This window comes from Haliotis asinina, chromosome 15, assembly GCF_037392515.1.
Source record: "Haliotis asinina isolate JCU_RB_2024 chromosome 15, JCU_Hal_asi_v2, whole genome shotgun sequence".
Lineage (NCBI taxonomy): Eukaryota > Metazoa > Mollusca > Gastropoda > Lepetellida > Haliotidae > Haliotis > Haliotis asinina.
The window spans coordinates 45,296,214-45,321,513 of record NC_090294.1 but is presented as its reverse complement, the minus strand read 5'-3'; the positions used below and the strand labels follow the sequence as shown (position 1 = coordinate 45,321,513).

Here is a 25,300-nt window from a genome sequence, read left to right as displayed (position 1 = left end):
GACAAGGTACGGAGAATTGGAAATTCCTGTCTCACCGGTGAAAACTACTTCCGGCTTTGCAAGGCGTCAGGCATGTGCTTTGTTATTATATATGTTACTGCTAAGAATGCTTATATATTTCATTAGGCTCACGACAGATAAGATGATGTGTACGAACAATTGCCCCTGTTTAAAAATGATTTAATGTCTGTCAAGCAGGGGTTCGGTCTTAGAAACAGGAATGAGGAGATCGACATTTTCTCCACCAATTTTTACTCGTTTCTGAGCACTCGGTCTCATCCTGCTTTGACAGGTCAGAGGTTACTCTCGCTGTGTCAGACCAACACGACGCATCACTGTGCGAGATGAATAATGCGAAATAAACTGAACTATTTCACGAGCTGAATGAGTTTAACGGGAGCAGTAAACTTGAAAGCAGCTCGCATAAATATGCAGTCGGGCATAATATTCTAATAGAAGTCGTAAAACATACAAACTTGTTACAACAATGATTAACAAACAATTTTCGTTCTAAATAATTCTCACATATAATATATGCATGTTATTGCAGCTTTCATGCTTCAGTTATGACTATTGTTAAATAATTGTTTTGTTTCCATTTGTTTCAGGAAATAAGCTGTATCCACCATAATGACAGTTAGGTCCACAACAGCGAGTCTGTCAAAGCTTCGGGCTTTGATGAAGAATATAAGTTATGTGAATGAACCCATTCACGCATACATTGTACCTACTGGTGATGCACATCAGGTGTGTAAACATCTGTTGTAGAATAATGCTCCAACTGCAACATACCAGTGTTAAACTTATTTCCACTTTAGAAGATGGGAAGTACAGTTTACACAGTAGTTATGGATAACAACTTCTTTGTTTCATGAGTGCAGGAATGCTTAACAACAGTACAAAAATCTGTATTGAAACGTCTCACTAACGAAATATATGGAAGTACAACATATGTCATATTTGGGATTTCACTTTCTTAGTAAAGTACAATTTCTAGTACTTTTTTCGGTTGAGTCCCGTCCGGGATTCGAACCCGCACCCTCAGAGTCAGGCACCTAATCGCCAGCACACAAAGTCAGCCGCCTAGCCTGCTCAGCCACCGCGATTCGAACCCGCACCCTCAGAGTCAGGCACCTAATCGCCAGCACACAAAGTCAGCCGCCTAGCCTGCTCAGCCACCGCGACTGCTGAGCAGGCTAGGCGGCTGACTTTGTGTGCTGGCGATTAGGTGCCTGACTCTGAGGGTGCGGGTTCGAATCCCGGACGGGACTCAACCGAAAAAAGTACTAGAAATTGTACTTTACTAAGAAAGTGAAATCCCAAATGTGACATATGTTGCATTTGACCACTTTCTAAATGGCATCGTGTAATCATATATGGAAGTAGTTATGCATAATGTTTGTCTATGAAGTACTGAGTAGCCTGTACATGTATATTTACAGAGCGAGTATGTTGCTGACTGTGACACAAGGCGGGCCTACATTTCTGGATTTACAGGATCAGCAGGTACTGTACACATGCACTGCATTTGAAACATGGCCTGGAGGTCCAGCGCTGGTTGTTATTGTATCGGGCTGGCAGTTTCAAATATCTGCAGGCCCTTGTAGCCATCTGTACATTATCTTTTGTCAGCTGGAATCTTTCCCTATGTTTGTCTTTATTAACATTCAGGAATCATCCTTGATCCACAATGTAATAATAACTTAAATTATAGTTTTACTTCCTTGTATTTCAGTGCTTTGTGCATATGAATGTCAACACCAGTCTTTAACAAATAAATATGTCTCAGTGTGAAACTGTGTACAGTGTAGTCTATCTTGTTTTAATCAGTTTGACATTAACAAATGGGCCTGTAGATTTCATTCAGGGCCTGTAGATTTCAAAGCCTGCAGGCAGCAACAGGCCCTGATTCTCAGCTTAAATTAAAGTGTTGCAAACACTGCACATGCATCTGTAGATCATACATACCATTGTAAGCATAAACTATTAGGGTGTAACATTATATTGAAGGCTGTGGCTAGAATAGCACCAGCTTCTCTTACTGATCTGTACAAGCCTGTGAACCTTTACCATCAGGGTTGGTGGGGTAGCCCAGTGGATAAAGCAGTTGCTTGTCACACCGAAGAGCTGGGTTTGATTCCCCACATGTGTACAATGCAGGAAGCCCATTTCTGGTGTCATGATATTACTCGAATATTTCTTAAAGTGGTGTAATACTAAAAGTGCTAAAAGCGGCATAACACTAAAAGTCACTCACACTTCAAACAGACTAACGTTTAATTTCTATATATATATATGTATATAATTTTGAACACTTTTTAAGTGACACCATTGTGGGATTTGAGATTATGAATCTGAGGAAATCTTGCTTCGTTTAGTGTTATAGCATCACAGGAAGGGCTAGGCTGTAGGGACTTTGAGATGGACTAAGTCTTCATATTACAGAAGCTGATTTCCATATATAAATTTCCTTTTAATCATATGAACATGAATTGCAAAATTTGTAAACATTGTAATTTTACAGGCATTTACTAATTGCAGCAGAACAATTCTGAAAAAGGTAGCATGATCACCTAATTGATAATCAGTATTTAGAATTTTTTTAAATCCTGCATCTTTGTTGTTCACAGGCACTGCTATAGTAACTGAGTCAAAGGCCGCTCTGTGGACCGATGGCAGGTATTTCCTCCAGGCGGAGAGACAGCTGGATAATAACTGGACACTCATGAAAACAGGTGACTGATGCATGCTGAACATATGTATACACCTTTATTTGGAGATCTGGTAGCCCAGTGGTAAAAGTGTTTGCTCATCATGCCAAAGATCCAGGTTCGATTCCCAACATGGGTACAATGTGTGAAGCCATTTCTGGTTTCCCCCTCCGCAATGTTGCTGGAACATTGCTAGAAGCGACGTAAAACCATACTCACTCATCAAGAGTGTGAATCCATTATTCACAATGAGCAGGATCCTCAGCACTAGACCAGTGATATTAATTATCATTAAATTCATAAACATATCACCTGCAGCATTTCCCAATGCCAGAAGTAACTGAATTACTGGCGGAAACAGCATGATGCCGAATCCATCATGGTCATCATTGTTGTTATCGTTTAGATAAATTCTCTTCTAAACTGTCGGCGAACTGCATCATGCTGGGTTTACCTTCCATTGGCTTCTCCATGGTGATGACCTAAGATCAGTTGAAGATGGACTATTTAGTTATTTATTGGAGTTTTTATTTTTTATTATCAATTTTTGAAAATTCATCATCGTTGTCTTTTCAGTTTTTAAGTGCTGAATATAACTTCTTTGATATTGTATACTTTGCATGAAAAACAGGACCTAAGTAATTGATAGTTATGGCTGAAATATTTTTGTTGAGACTCACAGTAGATATTTAAAAGTAGAGCATGGAAGTCATTGGAAGATGATTATTGTGTAATGTATTGTGCATTTAATTTGTGTGATAATGGTATGTGTCAGCCATGTGGTACGTTGCCTTTGTTAGGCATCTAGACTTAGCAACTGTTTAGGTGCAGTCATGCTTGCAAAGTCATTTTGCTTTATATTTTTGTCTGGATTTTACCTTGACTCACAAAAATGGGGGTCCCGGAGACCTGCAGTTATTAGTTTTTAGAGCCGTTGCAGGGAGTATGAGTGTCCTGTGAAGTAACAGTGTAGATAACTGTATTTGTGGAGTGAATCATTGATCATGTGGACAGATGGATGAAATAATGCAAGTAACTGCTCTGAATGAAACCCAAAACTGAACAAAGTCCTGGAAGTTTTGTGGGAACAGAAAATAGTGATTTTTTTCTGTGTCCTTTGGTTTCATTAGTGTGTACTTCACAAATATTTGTGCATCATGTAAAGCCCTGTTCTATATGGCATGCGGTGTGTGATATGTTGTTGTGGTATGATATAAGGTATATGGATGGATGGTATATAGTGTGAGATGTTTGTTGTATGGTGAGTGGTGGAAGGTATATGGTGAGAGGTGGATGGTATATAGTGTGAGATGTTTGTTATATGGTGAGAGGTGGAAGGTATATATTGTGAGATGTTCGTTGTATGGTGAGAGATGTTTGTTATATGGTGAGAGGTGGAAGGTATATGGTGAGAGATGGATGGTATATAGTGTGAGATATTTGTTATATGGTGAGAGGTGGAAGGTATATAGTCTCAGATGTTTGTTGTATGATGAGAGATGTTTGTTATATGGTGAGAGGTGGAAGGTATATGGTGAGAGATGGATGGTGTATGGTGAGAGATGGATGGTATATAGTGAGAGATGGATGGTATATAGTGTGAGATGTTTGTTATATGGTGAGAGGTGGAAGGTATATGGTGAGAGATGGATGGTATATAGTGAGCGATGGATGGTATATAGTGTGAGATGTTTGTTATATGGTGAGAGGTGGAAGGTATATGGTGAGCGATGGATGGTATATAGTGAGTCATGGATGGTATATAGTGCGAGATGTTTGTTATATGGTGAGAGGTGGAAGGTATATGGTGAGAGATGGATGGTATATAGTGAGCCATGGATGGTATATAGTGCGAGATGTTTGTTAGATGGTGAGAGGTGGAAGGTATATGGTGAGAGATGGATGGTATATAGTGTGAGATGTTTGTTATATGGTGAGAGGTGGAAGGTATATGGTGAGAGATGGATGGTATATAGTGAGCGATGGATGGTATATAGTGTGAGATGTTTGTTAGATGGTGAGAGGTGGAAGGTATATGGTGAGAGATGGATGGTATATAGTGTGAGATGTTTGTTATATGGTGAGAGGTGGAAGGTACATGGTGAAAGATGGATGGTATATGGTGAGAGATGGATGGTATATAGTGAGCGATGGATGGTATATAGTGTGAGATGTTTGTTATGTGGTGAGAGGTGGAAGGTATATGGTGAGAGATGGATGGTATATAGTGTGAGATGTTTGTTATATGGTGAGAGATGTTTGTTATATGGTGAGAGGTGGAAGGTATATGGTGAGAGATGGATGGTATATAGTGAGCGTTGGATGGTATATAGTGTGAGATGTTTGCCAGATGGTGAGAGGTGGAAGGTACATGGTGAGAGATGGATGGTATATGGTGAGAGATGGATGGTATATAGTGTGAGATGTTTGTTATGTGGTGAGAAGTGGAAGGTATATGGTGAGAGATGGAGGGTATATGGTTAGAGATGGATGGTATATGGTGAGAGATGGATGGTGTGTGGTGAGAAATGGATGGTATATAGTGAGAGATGGATGGTGTATGATGAGAGATGGATTTTAATTGTGGGAGATTGATTGTATATGGTGAGAGATGGATGGTATATAGTGAGAGATGGGTGGTAGTGAGAGATGGATGTTATATAGTGAGAGATGGATTTTAATAGTGAGAGCTGGATGATATATGGTGTGAGATGGTCGATATATATATATAGTGAGAGATGGATGGTATATAGTGAGAGATGGATGGTATATAGTGAGAGATGGATGCTATATGGTGAGAGATGGATGGTATATAGTGAGAGATGGATGGTATATAGTGAGCGATAGATAGTGTATGGTTCATATTGAATCAAATGTATGTGACACCAACATCCATATTTTGTTTTAATAGGTTTAAAGGACACACCCACCCAAGCAGAATGGCTAGTTAAGGTAAAACATCAACAGATGGTTATATGTATGTGTATATGCATAATGCTTGTCATTATTTTGTCAGTGAAATTATTGATTTCATGATAGAGAGCCTCTGAGCTGATAATGACTTTTGCCATAGAGATGTTGCCATGACATTTATATAAAAGATGGACCATTTGTGGTCTTTATAAGACACTTCCTTCTGTAAAACAGTCAGACACTGTCAATAAAAATAATCTTTGAATTTTCAAGAGGTTCCTGACATTGAAGATCTGGGTAAGAATTGGTCTTCAGTAACCCATGCTTGTTGTACGAGGCAACTAACGAGATCGGGTGGTCAGGCTGTTGATCTCTGGATTGTCTGGTCCAGACTTGATTATTTACAGCCTGCTGCCATACAGCTGGAATATTGCTGAGTGCGTTCTTATTCAACCAACCATCCAAATGGTTCCTCTTTCGCAAATGTCTGGTGTGGTCATTGAAATCACTCTGGGATGCTAGTATTCTTGGAAACAACGAATGATGCCAGACGTTTCATGCAGTGCACAATCACACACATTATCTGTGTGATGTATGATCATGATGATTCTTGTTTTATTCAGGAGCTGCCGACTGAAGGGAGAGTTGGTGTCGACCCCTTCCTTTTTTCTGTTGGTAAGTATTTACTCCATGCCTGGTCACTTACTGACCATCCCTACGGTCTCACTATTCCAAACAGGAGTTAAAGGGTTCAGGGGTTCAATCTGGGATGGGGTAACCTAATGAGTGAGTGTTTTGCTCATAGCACCAATTACCTGGGTTTGATGGGTACAATGTAAGGTCCATTTTGGGTGTTCCTCCCATGATATTGCTGGAATCGTGCTTAAAACATCTGTAAAAAATATGCTCACTCACTTGATTCAGTCCAACAGAAATATAAAGTTGCCTTTTGTATCCTGCCTGGATTTCAGGGATAAGAGGAAAAACAAGCATTAGATGGCTTGGAGTGGGGTATCCACTTTAAATTTCAGCATAATGTCTCATGTGGCTAGCTAAAAACTGGCCTAGATTTACTTGGTCAAGCAGCCCCAGACACACAGTCACTTGCACAGACGAATATTTGCAATATTTGTATGTGAGTGTAGTATTCTTGAAGGAGACACCTCACCTCACCTTGGCACACTGCACCGGACCGCATGACACCCCAACTCAAGTATGCTCAACTCAATTCCCTTATGAAGCTGAATTATTGTTGCTATGGCAATAGGGCAAATGTTTTTTTTTTACGGTGGCAAAGACAAACTCAGTTAAATGTTTTGAATCCTTTCTGTTGGCTTCCTTCTCAAAGATGATTGCCCATTAAGGAGTGTCAAGTTCCTGAAGTTGTTCTGGTAATGTCACGGATCTGATGTTTGTTTTCAGAGCAGTGGAAGCCATTGGCCAAAGAGCTGAAATCCAATGGTCACAGCCTGGTGCAGGTGTCTCAGAACTTGGTGGACATGGTATGGGAGGATAGACCCCCACCCCCCAACAATCCCCTCCTGGTGCTAGGACTTGAATATACAGGTAGCTGTTGTATGGAAACCTCACCCTTCATAACACACAAACTCCCCACCTGGTTCTGGCTCTGGATTACAAACCCACCAACCCCCTCCTGGGTCTGGCTCTTAAAAATGACCCCAAACAACCCCCTCCTGGGTCTGGCTCTTAAAAATGACCCCAAACAACCCCCTTCCTGGTCCTGGCCCCGATTGCTCAAAACAAACTTTTTAACAAATTTTTTACTCAGATCTCAAATTGAGTTTCACAATTTGAAACAGCTGAATTTTTAACTCAACTTCATTTTTGACATATAAAACCCAAACAAATTAAGTACTCTGTTCACAAAAAACACAAATTGTTTCCTATAGTTTGAGTTTTGTGCCGATTTCAGTTCATTCTGAGAAATGTGTTTTCTCCAATTGGCGTAAAATCTCAAACTTAAGTTATGACCCAGACTTAAGTTTATTTCAAGAAATCAGAGAATGGATCAATAATATAACCTCCCAAACCTCCTGGTCCTCGTTCAAGCCCTAACTCAGGAATACTACTCCCCAAACCTACTCCTGGTCCTCGTACGGGTCCTGACTCAGGAATACGATCTCCCAAACAACCTCCTGGTCCTCGTTCAGGCCCTGGCTCAAGAATACGACCCCGCTAAACGCCCTCCTGGTCCTCGTCCAGGCCCTGGCTCAGGAATACGACCCCACAACGCCCCCCCTCCCCCCTTGGTCCAAACACTAATATGACCCCAAACAACTCATGGTACTGGCTTTGAATATGAGCTGGCTGTTGAATATTTCTGTAGGTGTTATTTAGAGATGACTGGCACTCCAACTCCCAACTGTAAGCCATTAGTATACACATACTGTTGATAATGTTACAGGTCAGACGTGGCAGGAGAAAGTGAAGCGGGTGAGGGAGAAGCTACATAGCAAGCAGGCCACGGCCATTGTTGTAACAGCCCTGGACGAGATTGCATGTAGGTACCATACTCTTATCCCTATATAAGTCAACATGATCAGAATTATCTGTTTCTTCCTGTATAGCAGTGTGTGCAAGTTCAGAGAGTTCCAAAGTTCTTCATGCCCAGATGTCAGTTGTAATGGAAATGGGTGGTCATGTTCATCGATGGCTGCTTGTCATCATACTCCCATAGCATTGATCCATGCTCAGTCAATCACTGTATTTTCTTGTCCAGATCAATAATTTACAGGCGCGGTGAGGTGCCCGATAGGTTACAGGATTTGCTGAAGACCCTGGTTTGCGTGCCTACATAGGTACAATGTGTGAAGCCCATTTCCGGTGCCCCCTGCTAGAATATTACTGCTGAAGTCTGCATAATACTAGACTCACTCACTCACACAATAATTTACAGTCTATTTTGATATAATTTGAATGTGTCTTGCTGCAGCTTCAAGTTTCGAATGCTCACTCTGTCGAATGTAAATCTTTTTGTGAAGCATGGCATGATTAGCAATGACATTCTGGCAAGCTCACTTGTAACGGCGTGTCTGATTGGCTACATGTGAAAGTGAATACAGTGAGTGGAGGTAATACAATTATTGGGTCAAGCCATAGATACAGGATACTGGGTATGAGGTGTGAAGTGTTGTCATCTCGCACTGTTTAAAGACAACCAATCGCAGTCAAAAAACTTGTCTCTTGATGTTTTGGTCATCTGGTCGACAGGACCTACAAAATAAAACTGCTCAAATGACATGGAAGTTTGACAACCTCTGTTTGACAACTTTGAAAATTTGAACATGTGTTATCAACACTTTAGTTTGCAGTGTGAAGGTCGCTTAAAAGTGGCATAGACCTAAACTCACTCTCTCACTCACTCTTAAAATAAAGCCTTCTAATGCAGCAAATATGACAGTAGCCACCCTGCTTCAGACTGATGTTGTATCTCCACAGGGCTTTTCAACCTCCGTGGATCCGACATTCAGTACAACCCTGTGTTCTTCTCCTATTCAGTCATAACCTTCGATGGAGTGTAGTAAGTTCACTTGCTGTGTATTGAGTTAGGACAAATTGTAGTTTTACAGAGATTGGGATAGAGAATTTGAAAAAAGGGCCATTTTCAGGATTATTAGCCATTTTCCAAATGTAAATTGGGCCACTGCCCTTGTACCATAGTAAACTTTAAAATTTGAATGGATCATTTTTTATTCTAATGTGCTAAATGACCCATGGCCCCTGCTTTTCCTAATCCCTGATTTTAGGAGATAAGGTGTCCAAGCACTTATAAGTATATATAAGTGTTTTCAGTGCTAAATGAGAAAGAGTTTTTGCATTTGGCTATAACATGTTTTAGCACTAGCATATAAGTTTTATAGTACTAATATATAGGGGGTCTTAACTAAGATGTAGATTGTTGTAGAGTGATTAGCAGTGGATGAAGTTTTTATACGAGGGTATATAGAGGTTTTAGTGCTAAAACATAGGGGTTTTAGCTCAAGGACATATGTTCTGTTTATCAATAGGATATAGAGTGTCTTAGTGTTAGGATATACAGTGTTTTAGTCCTGTGATATAAGGTGTTTTAGTGCTATGGTATAAGGTGTTTTAGTCCTATAGTATAAGGTGTTTTAGTGCTATGGTATAAGGTGTTTTAGTCCTATAGTATGAGGTGTTTTAGTGTTAAGGTGTAAGGTGTTTTAGTGTAAGATGTGTTAGTCCTATGGTGTAAGGTGTGCTAGTCCTATGGCATAAGGTGTTTTAGTCCTATTGTATAAGGTGTTCCAGTCCTATGGTGTAAGGTGTTTTAGTGCTTGATATAAGGTGTTCTGGTCCTATGGTATAAGGTGTGTGAGGTCTATGGTATAAGGTGTTTTAGTCCTGTGATTCCAGTAAGTGTGATATCTGCTTGAAAAGACATTGGAGTCTGTATTATGGTTGCTCAGGAAATATGTTAAATCATTTCACTCAACATTGTTTTCTCTCCGTGCTACAGCTTATTTATTGACGAGAGCAAGGTGGACAAGGCAGTCACTCAGCACCTGGAACTGAAGGGGGCGGTCAACTCGGACGGGAGTCTTAGTGTCGAGATTCACCCATATGAGGATATCAAAAGTTTTGTTGCCTGTCTGGCTGAGACATGTGATGGAAAGATATGGGTAAAGTTCTGGAAATGAAATAGCATGCACTAAAATGGTATTAGTAAACATGAGGAATTTGGTACCCTTTAATATAAATGTTGGTAAGCATCTGATAAATGTTGGCATTCACTGGAAAAGTATAGGTAAACATTTGACTGATTCATCGGAAAAGTATGTGTAAACATTGAGTATAATTCATCAGGAAAATATAAGTAAACTTTGAAAAATATGGGTAGCCTTTATAGAAAGTAGGTATATGTTTGAATAATGTTGTATGCATTTTAAACAATGTGAGTACTGGCAGGTATTGGAAAAAAATGGGTAAAGAGTGTGAAAAGGGTAGATATGCATTTAAACGATATGGTAAGCAGTAGATTTTGGAACAAACTACTAACACTACTGTACAATATTTATCGATATATGACAGTATGTGACCGTGTGTTTGCAGATCAGTGAAAAGTCAAGTTATGCCCTGGTCAGTCTTATTCCTAAGGTAAGAATTACGGTATTCCATTTTCATTTTTCAGTGTTTCTGTGTCATCTTTTGTGGCTTGTGTAATTACAGTAATCGTGATATTTCAGCTTGTCCAGTCATGAAAAAATTTAATTCTTACTAAATGCATAATGTCATTGGAACTGAATTTAATACACTGTTTAATCTTGAATTTGGAGTCTCATGGCTGTGTTACCATGTTTACCTCTGGAGTCATCAAGGTCTTCTATTAACCATGATTAAATCAGAATGGTCTTCTACCTATTTCAGTTTGTGTTTACACTGAGAGGGTACGTAAGTCCCAAAACTTTCACAGTTTAATTTCCGCTTACCCGATTTTAAACGTAGTATATTTGTTCTTTTAAAAGTTGGCTAAACATTCGTACAATCGCCAGCGGCTGAAGGGATGGTGTAAATCCAACTAAGGTCCATGCAGGTAGCAAAGGTACTGTAAGACCCCATGGACCCTGGTATGGTGATCTACCTTCAGTTGTCGGCGGTCTATAGCCTGTTTTTATATTGTATCGTCCTCTATAGTTGAATTGTTTTAGATTTCATTACTAGTTTTAAATATTTTCCTGTGATAGTCTAGTTGCTTTACTGTCCTTTGTTGACAGATTTTTTACCATTCTCTATTATGTATGACATTAATGGTTCTCGTCACGATATGGCTGAAATATTGCCGATGTGACGTTAAATGTTAACTCACTCACTCAGTTTGTGTTTACCTCCCCTTTAAACTACCCAAGCTCCTGACACTGATGACCAGTTTTGGAGCTTGCTGTTCTATCACTGCCACCAGTCATGTTTAGCTGTTCTAGATGCTTCACAGCAATACATGGTATTGACAAACAACAGACTGTTATGTTTAGAAACAAGCTATGACACTCAATATGTTTCAACTTATTCCATCTGTTGTAGCTGAACCGCCTGACGTCCCCCTCACCTGTCGCTGCCTTTAAAGCTGTCAAGAATGAAGTTGAGATCCAAGGGATGAGAAGAGCACATGTACGTACAGATGAAGCTAATAAATGCAAGCCAAATCCACACTTTCATGCTTTTTGTCTGTCGATATAAACATAATGAAATGTCCAATACAATCTGTTTGATATTATTTTTAAAAAATCTGTTTGAAATTGTTTGGTTTGGTTGGTTAATTTTTTGTTAAACACTGCTCTCAGCAATATTCCAGCTATATGGCAGCTTTTAAATTATTGAATCTGGACAAGACAACCCAGTGATCAACAGCATGAGCATTGATATATGCTATGGGGATACAAGGGCATGTGTCAAAAAGTCAGCAAGCCTGACCACCCGTTAGTTGTCTCTTATTGCATGCATGCGTTAGTAAAGATCAATTCTAACCTGGATCATCGTGGATGAAATTGAGAAAAAAGAACCAGTTATCATGCACTTGTGTATCATATAATTGTGATTCCGATCTTCAACAATATTTGATTTGCATGTGGAATTGGTACTTATTATGTTGCTGTGTTATTTTGACCTTGGTCTTGGGTTTATATTTGCAAAATACCCCAAAAATGTCAAGATATGTATTACTTGCTTGGCCTTGACAGGGATTGTTTATGAACTGGAAAACACACAGAGTGTTTAAGTCATGTTAATTCTGTGATTCAACAAGTTAAAACGTATGACTGTGTCAGAATGGTGTGTACTGCTTGTTGTAGATCAAAGATGCTGTAGTACTCTGTGAATTCTTCCACTGGTTGGAGAAAGATGTAAGTATCATCTCTTGATACTAAACTTGATATTTTCACCATGATGAATTACTCTTCAGATTGTCTTCCAAATAAGACTAGAAGCATTCCTTAGTTTAATGATCACTTGAGGAAATTCAGTGAGTCAGTTCACATCGGTTCCAGTTTCTTTTGGGATAATGGAATAGCAGGAATTTGAAAGGCTGCTATTTATCACAGTGGAAGGGAGTTATAACTATTTGAAAAATCAAGGATGCTGTCTATCGAGGGACATACCAACTCAACCTCTGTTGTTTCAGCTCTCTAATGGTACAGTCACAGAGGTTGCAGCTGCTGATAAGTTGGAGGATCTCAGAAGGTAAATTCTGTGTTTGAAAACTAAATGAATTTAAATCATTTAAATAACTTTGAACGAACACATACTCGTAACTCTTTCTTATCCCCTGCCTTGCATTTAGCGCAAAGCTTGGTATATAGTATTAGGCTCTGTCTGTCCATATATACGAATTAGAATATCATGAGAACCATTCACTAGATTCTTTTCATATTTGGTACCTAGGTTCATCATAGTAAAAGACAGGTCTCAGTCAGGTTTAGTGACCTTTATCTTCATTTCAGGGTCACAAGGTGACTTTAACCTTTTACCATTGTCAGCAGGATATCACAAAAACCATTCCCAGAATTTTCTTCATATTCAACACCAAGCTTCATCTACGGAAGATGCTAGGCCCAGTAGACTCTGTTGACTTCAATTAACATTCAAGGTCACAGAGACATTTGATGATTTCGGCATGTTCACCTGCATGTTAAGCTTGTCAACATAATATCTTAAGAACTGGTCACTGGATTGTCTTATTCATCACCAAGCCTCATCTTGGGAAGGCACTTTTTACTTCATTTTAAACTACTACCTTCATTTTCATTACTTTTTGAGTTTGATTTGACAATTTGCGACGGGGGATTATGTCACCATAGTGACAGTGCTTTTTATCTTAAAGTCACCTGATTATTTTTTTTGTGGATTTATTTCAGGCAACAAGACGACTTTGTCAGTCTCAGTTTTGACACAATATCCAGTATAGGACCTGATGGTGCTATTATTCATTACAAGTGAGTTGAATAGATTGACCTGTGTTTACAACAGGTCATTCTTAGGAGCAGAGTTTTAGACATATTGAGCTTGTGTTTGTCCAAGGGACATGTAGGGGCTGTGTTGAATCTAAATTTGATGGAGAAGTGAAATGGGACATGCTGTCATATTAAAGAATGTTTTGCTCATATGATGACTTGCATGTGTGTGTATGTGTGGCTGCTTATATTAACCCAGAGTTAAGGTGGTTTTGTAGTGCTAGCTCAATGAGATACCATGCTGTAGTTAAGCATGAATACTCAACTCAGACACATACTGACTCCGAGCTGACCAGTCCTTGTTGTACTCATGTACGCCAAGCCCTAGGCAGGGACCAACGAGGTCTTATGGTTTGACACAGCCAGGGATCATACCCATGACCTTTCATTCACCTGGCAAATGCTCTAACCACAACACCATGGAGGTGGTTAAACATTGTGCAGAAAAGGTATGAATTACCTATTATGTTTCAGACCTTCAGCAGAGACTGACAAGCCAATCACAAGTGACCAAGTATACCTGTGTGATTCTGGGGCACAATACAGGTGAGTGAGGGCTAGAGGTGTGACGATACAGAAAATTCACGATACGATACTTATTGTGGTATCTTTGAATGATACGATACAATTTGATTCACATCACGATATGCTATCTTTAGTTATTTTCAAAGTATCAAGTAGGAGTGTAAATATTGACATAACCGTCCATTTCTAGTGACAATTAACAATTCTGACGTCAATGATACGTATCACGTTACAAAAAAAAGTATCACGATTATCGATGCTGTGATATATCGTCACAGCTCTAGTGAAGGCTGTAGTGAGTGAATGAGTGGCGAATACATTTTGCTGCCATTTTGCTATGCATTAAAGCTGTACAGTTGTTTACCTCAGTTCATAATTATTAACCTGTGTGATGTTTTCTGTGTGAGACCTTGGTGTATGAGTGAGTGAGTGAGTGAGTGAGTGAGTGAGTGAGTGAGTGAGTGAGTCATTCTTATGCCATACTCAGCACTACTCCAGTTATGTGGCATCAGTCTGTAAATAACTGAGTCGGTACCAGACAATTCAGTGATCAGCAGCATGAGCATTGATCTATGCAATTGAGATGGCGTGCCAAGAGAGTCAGTGAGTCTGACCTGCCGATCCTGTTAGTTGCGTGTTCCAACAAGAATGGGTTACCAATTCTAACCTGGATCTTCATGGGTTATGAAGAGTGTTCACCAGTTATAGCCACACTAATGAATAGATTATTGTGTCCTGTGCAAATCCCTGTGTATGTTCACCTTTATGCCTAGAATTTACTGTTGAACTATCAACCACAGGTTTGTATCAACCAATCTCCATTATTGATATTATGTGAACAGGCAGATTGGCGTGTTTAAAACAACATTTGATCATGTTAACAGTTCTCTCTTCATTTCTTAAATTTGACCAAAAAGTAAAGCAAAAGATGTTAAAACCATTCTTTCTTCAGAAAAATACAAGTTCGTACTTTTCTGCTTTCAGAGATGGAACCACAGATGTTACAAGAACAGTACACTTTGGAAGTCCATCAAAATATGAACAGGTTAGATTTAGAACATTCATATTCCTGTCTGCTTCTTGATACAGGGGTCTATTCATACGGTCTTCCTCAGATACAGCACCCTTCCTGGATCACCTCCATTACAGTTTAAACCTTGTATCCATGGTGATAAACTCCTTATTGTTTATCATTATCATTGTTGTTATATGGTTTTATAAATAGCGCTGTAGTCCGTTCCATCTACATGCATGCTCAAAGCCCTTCAATGTCATTCCCAACAGCACATCATATTTTCAATCTCAACTGTCTTGTGGAGAATGCAACTCTTGCAGCCATTAGGCACACCAAGTCAATGTGGCTTTCCCATCCTCACATGGGAGGTACCCATTCACAGCTGGGTGGACTGGGACATATAGTGACTGTACTTTGTCCAAGTTTACTGCACGTTGCTGTACCCACAACTAAGTGTTTGCGTGTATTCATAAAGCCACCATTTGGTTATTTACCAATGAATTTGTGTTTTTTTCTAACTGCATGTGGTTGTGTACTGTACACTAGGGGTCGTGACAGCACTGCGAGAGTCTGTACACAAAATTGACGCCAAGGTTTTTACACCCAGTCACAAGTTGGCTTGTTATCCCAGCACCATAAACCCACTGGTATACTAGTCTGGTGCCTTAAACAGCTCACCCACCATGCCTCACAATGCCTTAGACCTGCATTGCTCCAGGTTTTGCTCCCACATTAAGCAGGAACACTTGAAATCGTTTTGAAGTTCCCTTCTTGAGGTGAACGTACAGTCACACTCACCCAGTAGCCTCCGTTTTCTTTCCTGCCATTATTGGTCACATGACTTGCCAAAGGGATTTCAAGCATTTCACTATCTTTGCAAAGAGGGAGGAGATAAGCATAATAAGCATGAGTCAGGATAAGTATAAACTATCAATTTCCCTCACAGAAGCTACCATATAATTTATTTGAAAAGAAATTACAATATATCATGAAAAAGTTCAAACGAATTAATCCAAGGTTGTATTAAATCGACTCTCACATCCTCACGCATATGCCTCAATATCTATGATACAGGCCAAAATATTGTCCAGAATGTGTGACATTGTTCCTTTAAGTAGACACAGTCAAACACTAGTATAAGTGGAATGCTGGTTAAACAAGCAACTGAACTCACTCTTATTCTCATGTTTCAGGAATGTTTCACAAGAGTTTTGAAGGGACATATCAATTTATCAAGGACAGTGTTTCCGAATGAAGTGAAAGGTATGATATGAAACGTAAAAACACATAAATATGCTGAACAAGGTCCAGACTCAATTATTTACAGACTGCCGCCATATAGCTGGAATATTGCTGATTGCCATGTACAACAGATAAACAAACTAAGATTACGCAGCGCAGATGAGTTTTATTCAAATTGTCACAAATACAGCCTCATATGTGAAGCAAAATGATATATCCCACTGTGCAATGTCTATAATGAATGGAAAACAGTGCCACATTGTACTCGAAACTAAGACTTTACCGCTCTGTGACATTGTCGTGTGACGTCACCACTCTGTGGTATGCCATCAGTGTCCCAAGATCTTTATGCACTGAGTCACTATATTACTTTACTGTGATTACACATTAGAAGCAGAAGGACTTTCCATATTTCCATGTTTATAATCACCAGGGCACAATCTAGACACACTGGCACGGGTAGCGCTGTGGGAGGTTGGGCTTGACTACTTGCACGGCACAGGACACGGAGTCGGAGCCTTCCTTAATGTACATGAGGGTGAGTAGCTTTTGTCATCATCATCATCATTGTCATCATCATCATCATCATCATCATCATCATCATCATCATCGTGTTATCATAATGTAGATTTTAACAACTACAACTAACCATGAAGCACATTCTTTTTCTTTTTTGGAAAAGAGACAATACATTGTTGACTTTCTGAACACTTGTATTTGTTAAGAAAGACATGTTTAAAACTTTCCCAGTAGTAAATGACATCTTATTAGTTTTACCAAAGATTACTTGATCTCTTAAATATATCAGTGAAATTCCTTTTATCTTTTGAGAGGTATTTATGAGTCAATGTGAAGACATTGATTTTATCGACACTTTGGTTTTTGTCTGATTTGTTATGTAACTCTAAGGCCACAAGTGTCACTGTCCTCTAAGATGCAGCATTTTGTGTGCAGAGTTGCTTCCCTTAGTCATGCCAGGATCTGATGATTGTGGCTTGAAACTCTGGTTATGTTTCTGGCTTTGTCTGCACTATTCACATGCACATGGGTTTCACTGTAAAAGTCAAATGAACACATCAGTTCAGGCTTAGCTCCCAAAAAGCCCAAGACCTACATCACTTCAGTCTTCACTTCCCTATGACATCATTAAACCAACTCACCACGTCTGTGTTTCAGGTCCATGTGGTATTAGTCCCCGAGTGTCCCTGTCTGAAATCCCCTTAGAAGAAGGCATGATTCTGTCTGACGGTGAGATATATTAAGTCATGCATAGAGTTGGGTTCAAGACACAAAGATAGAAATAATTTGTCTTCTTGAAGCTTATATATTATGGAATAATCTTGAATACTGAACCTCAGTCCTTGTCGTCTCATGTTGCTAGTGCCTGACTAAAACCAGTTTTATATTACTAGCCCAGTGAAAATATATTCCATAGTTTAACATGCACACCGAACTGAGACAGAGAGTGATGACTATGGACAATCTAGTAGGTTTTTTTGTTTATCACTGAAATACTGACCTCAATACAGTCGTGTCCCGTTTATCCGAACACTGGTGTATTTATTGAAATTGTCCGGATAAGCGAATCACAGGCCATATGTACAAAGAAACGTACAAAGAAACGAATATAGTAGGCATCAGACATAATCTTTATTGATTACACATAAACAAATATCAGTGCATACATAAAATGTCTCATACCTGCTCTTGCAGTAATGCTCGCTTCAAGAAATCAGTCGTACCTTTTTGCACTGGCGGTGTAGAAAAGTGAGGACTTTCGCCGGTCAGTGCATCACTGTCGACATTCATAAGATCATCGGCAGTAACAGTCACAGTTGCAACTTGTGCATAAGGTCGTAGTGCATCGCGAAGTTCGGACAAGGCCATGTCCTCATTTGATTGGATAATATCCACATGACGAAAGCAGTTAGCAATTGACTTCTCGCTCACAGCTGTCCAAGCTTGCTTGATCATCCAGATTAATTAATTATTGTGACCCACAAATTGACACGCCTCAAAATTAACTCAGTGTCAGCTTGCTACTCAGAGGTAGTTTAATCTTCTCACGCTTCAAAGACTGCCGACTTCTTTGTTACGTCACAGGAGACCCTCGGTAATCGCGTGTGTAAACATATAGGTGCTCAGCCATCCGGATATACGAGACAATAATGTACATAATTTAGTGTTTTGTATGTAAAAATGACGGTACAGTTATGGAAACCGGATTTCCGGATAGGTGAGTAATTTCACAACGTTATGAAATCGTTTTAAGGAATTTTTGTTCCGAGGGCGAGTTTTCCGGATATCTAAGATTCAGATAAATGGGGCACGACTGTACAGGGAAACAACAAGTACTGTCTTTGAAGATCTGTGGACCTGTGGATTTGGTCATGGATGTTCTTGTGGAGGACTCTCTTACCATTAGACTCTGCAGCTGTCTACTTTATTAAATATTGCCTGCCCATTTTACAGTCTTCAACAACCCATGCTTGTTGTAAAAGGGGATTAATGGGATCGGACGATCATTTCTTCTGACTTGGTTGTTACATGTCATTGTATCCCATTTGTGTAGATTGATGCTCCTGCTGTTGATAACTGGATTGTCTGGTCCAGACTTAATTATAAGACAGTCACCAGATAGGTGAAATTTTCCTAAAGTGTAGAATTAAATAACAAACCAATATCGTGGCCCTGTCTCATCTAAGTTTCATCAACACACCTGTTGGAATGGCAACCAGCTCTGATCATTAAAGGCAATAAAGCCAGGGTACAAGTCTCAACTGTGTAAAGGCCAGTGTACAAGTCATATAACTGGAAATAGCTCAGAGTGATGATAACAATAACCTTAATCAGGCACCGTATTAATAAGTATCACAAGTATACTGAACAGCATAAGAAACGCAACTCTAGTTTTTTGTCACGTTTTTCAGTAGAATACATACACATGAATGCTTACTTTTTGAGATTTCATTTTTTGAAAACTGCGATTCTTTTGCTTTTCAGTATATTATGCTAATCATTAAGGTCATTGTCTTCATGTTGACGTGAAAATTATTTCAGAACCTGGTTACTATGAAGATGGAAACTTTGGAGTGAGAATCGAGAGTCTGGTGCTTGTAGTGAAGGCAGACACTAAGGTAATGCAAGCCTCTTTCATGTCTGCAGCTGCCCAGGTCGTTGTGATAAGACCCTCGCATCTCCATGGCAACTCAAAATGTAATATCCTCTACTTTTATGTCTGGTATACCCGAGTTTAAACATCTGATATCAGTATACTGGAAGTGTGGAAGAGAATTCTCATCTCATTGATATATTTGTATATTGATCTGATAACTTAATGGTGATTTTCATGGGTTTTCATGTTGTGGGTTGGGGTATTGTTCCCTCAGAGCATCGAAAACTTACCCTGCACTTATCTTTGAAACTGTTGTGAAGACACTGGTATTTGAACCTCATCATTTATCACGATTATGAACTCAGTCCACAAGAGAGTAAGGCAAGTGTGCAGTTATTTCCAAATGCTTTCATCACAGCAGAATATTGACATTATGTATGTTTCCGTTTCCAGTACAATTTCAAGAAGAAAGGTTTCCTTACATTTGAGCCCATTACGTTAGTTCCAATCCAGACCAAGCTAATCGACCCTTCATTACTGACAGAACAAGAGGTAAGTCAAGTACTATCTGACTGATACAACAAATCTTATGCATGTATTTAGGATTACACTTTCTAATGGATTCTAGGTGTTGAGGTCTATCCCTAATTTCACGCCAAATTCTCAGAGTGTTGGCCTGATTGTCTGTACACCAAGTCCACGATCTAGCACGCCTAGCCATCTTGGTTTCCATGGAAACCCAACAACTGATAGTCTAGACCACATGCTGTGTGTACTCCTCTGACCAAGGCAAATTGGCATATCTCCATGGAATAAGCTATGAATACAAAATTCCTTTTAAAAAGTTGTCAGATGTAACAAGTGTTATGTTGGGGATAACAGTTTCCTTGTAAAGTAGAAATTCACAGCTTTCAGTAATGTTGGATTAAAACCACAGGGTCAGTTACAATGACGAATATGATACTTCTAGTAACAGTTTCTGGTGCACCAAGATTAAAGGTTCATGTTAACTTATGGCTTATCATTCTTTATCCAATATATCCATGAATTAAATCTTGCATTTGTTTTTTATGGTTTCGTGCAAGAGTAGCTAGACAGTGTATATTGCACTCTTTACTTAGTAGCATTACACAGGGAGTTTACGTCCATAGTGCAGTATCACTGTATTCTTACGCAACCCTGACCTTTTACATCAAGCCACAACAGCTGATTTCGTTTTGGGTTGACTTTGTTGTTTGTAAATAGATAGTTAGATACATATGGATAATAAAGAAATTAACACACTCGCAAGTGTGTCATATTGTATCTCGCTCAGGAAATATGGATTTTTCTGACACTTGTTTCGTAAAAACAATATGACACCTGGCTCGTGTATTAATCTCTACGTGTCTGTGTCTCCATGAATTAACTGCTTGTTCAAACCAGAATCAAGGAAATGACCTTGGGAAGGATGGCAGAAAACAATATTTACATCCTGTATTGCAGACAAGTCCTTTTGTCACTGATGTTTTATTTCCAAAGAGTGGTCACTGTCTGTTCAGTGTCCTATTATTTAAGTCTGCCTCAACAAAGTTGTCACAACAAATAGGCATAAGGTGTTTATCTTAATACTGGGTGAGTGAGTGATGGATTATGATTTTAAGCTGTTTATAGCAATATTCCAGCAATATTCCAGCAATATCACAGCAGGTTACACCAGAAATGGGCTTCACACATTGTACCCATTTGTTACTCGACTTTGTCTAGGATATGATATGGAGGACCATTCATAATTTATGGCAAAAGGGATGATGATGATTTTAATTGGGGGTCACCCAATTTGTTCTCATGAGCTTGGGGCGGTCATTAACATATTAAAACATTTGAAAAATTATGCAGGAAAGTGATGTGAAAGTTGGTGGGTGAGATGGGGTGCTTGACTTTGTACCTGACGTGCAGGGGGTCACTTGCTTTGTACATAAGTTTTCGGGGGGAGGTTGGGGAGGGAGGGGGTCAGGGGACATTTACATGCTCTCTTCATAATAATTATCATCATCCCATGGAATTAGATTTTCTTGTGGTGATCATCAGGCCAGTTCAGTTTATGACTGTAACTTGTCATTTATTGCACATGGGCTAATCTACCATTGTGTCAGTTTCATTTATTTATTTAAATGTTCATCTACTTTTCCGTTTCATAAAAGTGTCCAACAACTTTTTTCAAGTGTTAAAAACAAAATCCACAAGCCGATTGACATTTGACACCCTATATACATATATTTGCCTATATTTGCATGTATTTGCATGTATTTGTATGACACTAAGTATTTAATGAAGACGGAAAATCCCTTATACCTGGAATCCAAGAACTATACAAAGATGGGCGACACATATAAGATACTGATGGACAAATGATAATCCCTTACAAAACTCTCTCTCCTGTTCAGATCGACTGGTTAAACGAGTATCACATGAGATGTAGAGAGGTGGTCGGAGCAGAGCTGAAGAAACAAGGAAAGCTGAAAGTCCTCGACTGGTTGATCCGGGAAACAGAACAGCTGGGCTAGATATAACCTTTGCCTTGATGCTTTCCAAGTTTTTCAGAACGAATCACAAACAGATCAATCCTTTTGATGGATTTGCATAAATATATTTCAGGGGTTAACATAATGACTGCCACCACGAGTACACTCGAGGTCTGTCTAGGTTTGCCACTATGAGTTATCTCGTATCAGTGGTATTTTAAAACAAGTATCACATGTTGGCAAACAGGCACAAGAAGCAGTCGTCTTGTGGCAGGAACAAAAAATACCAGGCTAGGTTTGTTTCTTGTACCTGTTTGCCAACATGTGAAACTTGTTTTAAAATACCACTGATGCAGCTACAAGATAACTCATAGTGGCAAATTCCCCCATGATATGTGGTCATGTTATGAAACCAGACAGATGAGAAACAGAAATTGTCTGAAATTAACTTTTTGCTTCCAGTATTCTTATGAATTGAAAACTCTGGAAGAAATATTCTTTCATATGAAAAATCTTTTGTCTGATTACTGACCATGCAACTGTTTAAAAATGAATTTAATTTGTTACGATTTCATGCATTTGTTTTGTCATGTACCAAACTTTTCTATCATCTTCCATAGAATGTTTACATTCTGAATCTTGTGAATGAGTAGGTTTTAGTTTTGTAACAAGTTGTGGATCTATGTCCACTGTCTCTGTTATTTTTTTATACAAATCAAAAAACTAAAATGATAATGCACAATCAGTTTTCACATACCCAAACCTCAATATGATGATATTGTAAGTGATTATGAAAGCTTTAATTTTTTTAGAATGTGTTTTCCAAGTCACAAGTATAAATTTTGCATGCTTTACTTTCCTCAAACACTGAGAAGAGTTAATCGACAAAAAAAATCCACTCAGATAATACACATGGACCAAAGTTCTGAAAATTGTGATGAATTTCCTTGTCTGTCTTACTATTCACTACCCAGTGTGACTATTGTCTCTGTGGTTACTGGTAGCTTTGTTGTATCAGACTCTGCCATTCTCTCTGTAGAGTTATCTCCCTTGGGTATGTCAGAATCCTGCCATTCTTCATTGCAGTTCTATTCCTGGGTAACCCTAGGATAATCAAGTGCATGCTGCTGGATTACAAATGTACATCACTTAAAGACAAAATGACATACTGTTAATAGGGCTGCAACGATTTACCCAGATCTCAGTTAGATTTTTTGTTTTGTTGGACCTACGATTCGATAAATTTGGATTCAGTTCTTTTTGCAAATAAACCATCAGATTTCACTTAATTTTTGGAGCTGTACAAAACATATCACCCTAAAGACTTTTTCCATTATTTGACAAGGAAATCAGTAATCTAAAACAATAAACTTTTTCAAGCAAAGAAAATATAGTGTCGTTCTCTTTAGATTTGTTTATAACATCACCAAGATTCAGCTGTACACTAGCTCAAATTGGAGTCTAATTACGTTCTCACTGTGTGGAAATGATTCAAACAGATGTTCAAATAGCAAATCAAAATAATGATAATTGATATTGAGAACTGAAACAAAGGTGTCAGATTCGATCTTCAATGAATGGAATTGAATCTTTGCAGCCCAAACTGTTATATGATGGGAAGACTGTTAAAGCAACGAAAAGGAAAACTAAAAACAACGAATAAGCAAACATGTTGCATGGGTATGATGGGAGATTGATCATGGTGTCTCCTGTTGCTTAATCAATGCGTCATAGTTTTCTTTGCACTAAGTTTCTCTGTCGCCAATGGACGCACACTGCCTTGTAAAGGTTCGAGGTCATTTGTCTATTTTTACATCTTCCCTTAGTTTTGTACTCATAAAAGTCCAGTTCAGAATTGGTCATAAGTAATCTTTGCTTGTCGTTGTCGTAAGAGGCAAGTAATGGGATTGGATGGTCAGACTTGCTGATGTTGTCGACACGGTATCATAACCCAATTGAGTAGGGTGATGCTCATGCTGTTGATCCTTTGGTTGTCTGGTCCAGGTTGTTTGCATTCATATAACTCGAATATTGCATAGTGCGGCATAAAACTAAGTTCACACAACCAACACATTTGGTAATAGGTTTATGATGACAGACAGGACATAGAAACGTGAGTCAGTGTATCTTTTGGATTTACCAACATGTATTTCTTATTAAGGTCAGGTCTTATACCCTGTTACAATATCACTCCTGTTTTAGATAATTGCATCCTGATGTCATTTGAAACATTTAGTCTTAAATTATCCCCTGTCGTGTGTTTAGCATGAAGCAGGAGATGTAGTATAAGACTTCCTTTTTTCCTTCCATGCATAAGTATGAATTGGAATATCTTATGAGCCATTGACTGGATTCTTTCATATTTGATACCTTGGTTTATGACAGTATAAGAAAGGTCCCAAGCAGGTTTGGTGATCTTAACCTTCATTTCAATGTCACAATAGGACAAGGGGACATTTTCCTGTGTCAGCAAGATATCTCAAGAACCGTTCACTTGATTTTCTGGTCGAGAAGGCACATCACAGAACACAAACATGCTGGAGACTGTTGTATGTGCAGATACCATATGACATTGTATAACCAGGTAACAGTTCACACCAGCAGGTTGTAAAAATATTCACCTCAATATTACAGCCAACTATTGACTTTTTGCAACCAAATTTCCTGAGTTAATTCTGTTTTTGCGATGCACAAATCATTGAGGCTTGTCTGAATGCTTTGCTTGCTCAAGCCACAAACATAGAAGTCTCAGTACTCAATGCTTATGGGCCGATTAGGAAGATCACATGAAGTGAGTCATTATCGTGACTTTCTAGAGGGATATCCTTGGTATTTGACGCAAAGGGACCTTGTATGAGCTTAAAAGATATGATTTAAATGAAATCGGTTTTGATCAAGTTGTCTGCTGGTATGTTTTTTCTGTATGTGTGTGGTCTGGTATATTCCATGTTCTTCATACAACTTCATACAGTAAGTAAAGCTTATCATTTCATGATATGTCAATCATCAATGAAATGTACAAGTCAAACATAATATTTTCTTGTACTTTGGGTGCAAGCCATAAAAGTCAGAATAATAAATTGTTTTGTGAAATTGTACACATTTGTTTTGTCATTGTTGTTACATTGAATCAATTTTCTTTGCCTTGACTGTGAAGTATAGTATTCCTAGAAATTATTGAGAATCATGTTGTGTCATGTAACTCATTACATTTATTAACTTCTGGCGTTTTACTTACATAAACATGTTAAAACATCATCCTTTTACAGTCTCAGTCTTGTTTTAGTACTTTG

The 25,300-nt window shown here is 38.8% G+C and overlaps 1 protein-coding gene across 3 annotated transcripts; it reads left to right on the top strand.

Annotated features, from left to right (window-relative positions):
- Positions 1-18: 18 nt before the first annotated feature.
- LOC137265314 (xaa-Pro aminopeptidase 1-like) lies at positions 19-25,107 on the top strand. Of its 3 annotated transcripts, none has more exons than XM_067800681.1 (23): positions 19-70; positions 609-747; positions 1,443-1,506; positions 2,631-2,735; positions 5,623-5,663; positions 6,248-6,299; positions 7,047-7,190; positions 8,050-8,145; positions 9,084-9,165; positions 10,123-10,285; positions 10,716-10,760; positions 11,682-11,768; positions 12,449-12,499; positions 12,778-12,836; positions 13,511-13,588; positions 14,081-14,152; positions 15,116-15,176; positions 16,340-16,409; positions 16,822-16,926; positions 17,565-17,636; positions 19,449-19,525; positions 19,957-20,055; positions 21,930-25,107. In XM_067800681.1, exons 2-23 carry the CDS (start codon positions 631-633, stop codon positions 22,047-22,049), a joined length of 1,860 nt encoding a protein of 619 aa, XP_067656782.1. In that variant the 5' UTR covers positions 19-70; positions 609-630; the 3' UTR covers positions 22,050-25,107. The 3 variants fall into 3 exon arrangements, with proteins under 3 accessions (XP_067656782.1, XP_067656783.1, XP_067656784.1); XM_067800682.1 differs by lacking the exon at positions 19-70 and adding an exon at positions 314-337; XM_067800683.1 differs by lacking the exon at positions 19-70 and adding an exon at positions 412-434.
- Positions 25,108-25,300: the final 193 nt, after the last annotated feature.

Bases quoted from the DNA above. Each gene is read 5' to 3' on its own strand.
- LOC137265314 (XM_067800681.1), top strand. From the start codon at position 631: ATGACAGTTAGGTCCACAACAGCGAGTCTGTCAAAGCTTCGGGCTTTG. The intron at 5,664-6,247 runs GTAAAACATCAA...TGTTTTATTCAG, and splicing joins AAGCAGAATGGCTAGTTAAG to GAGCTGCCGACTGAAGGGAG. The intron at 12,837-13,510 runs GTAAATTCTGTG...GATTTATTTCAG, and splicing joins AAGTTGGAGGATCTCAGAAG to GCAACAAGACGACTTTGTCA.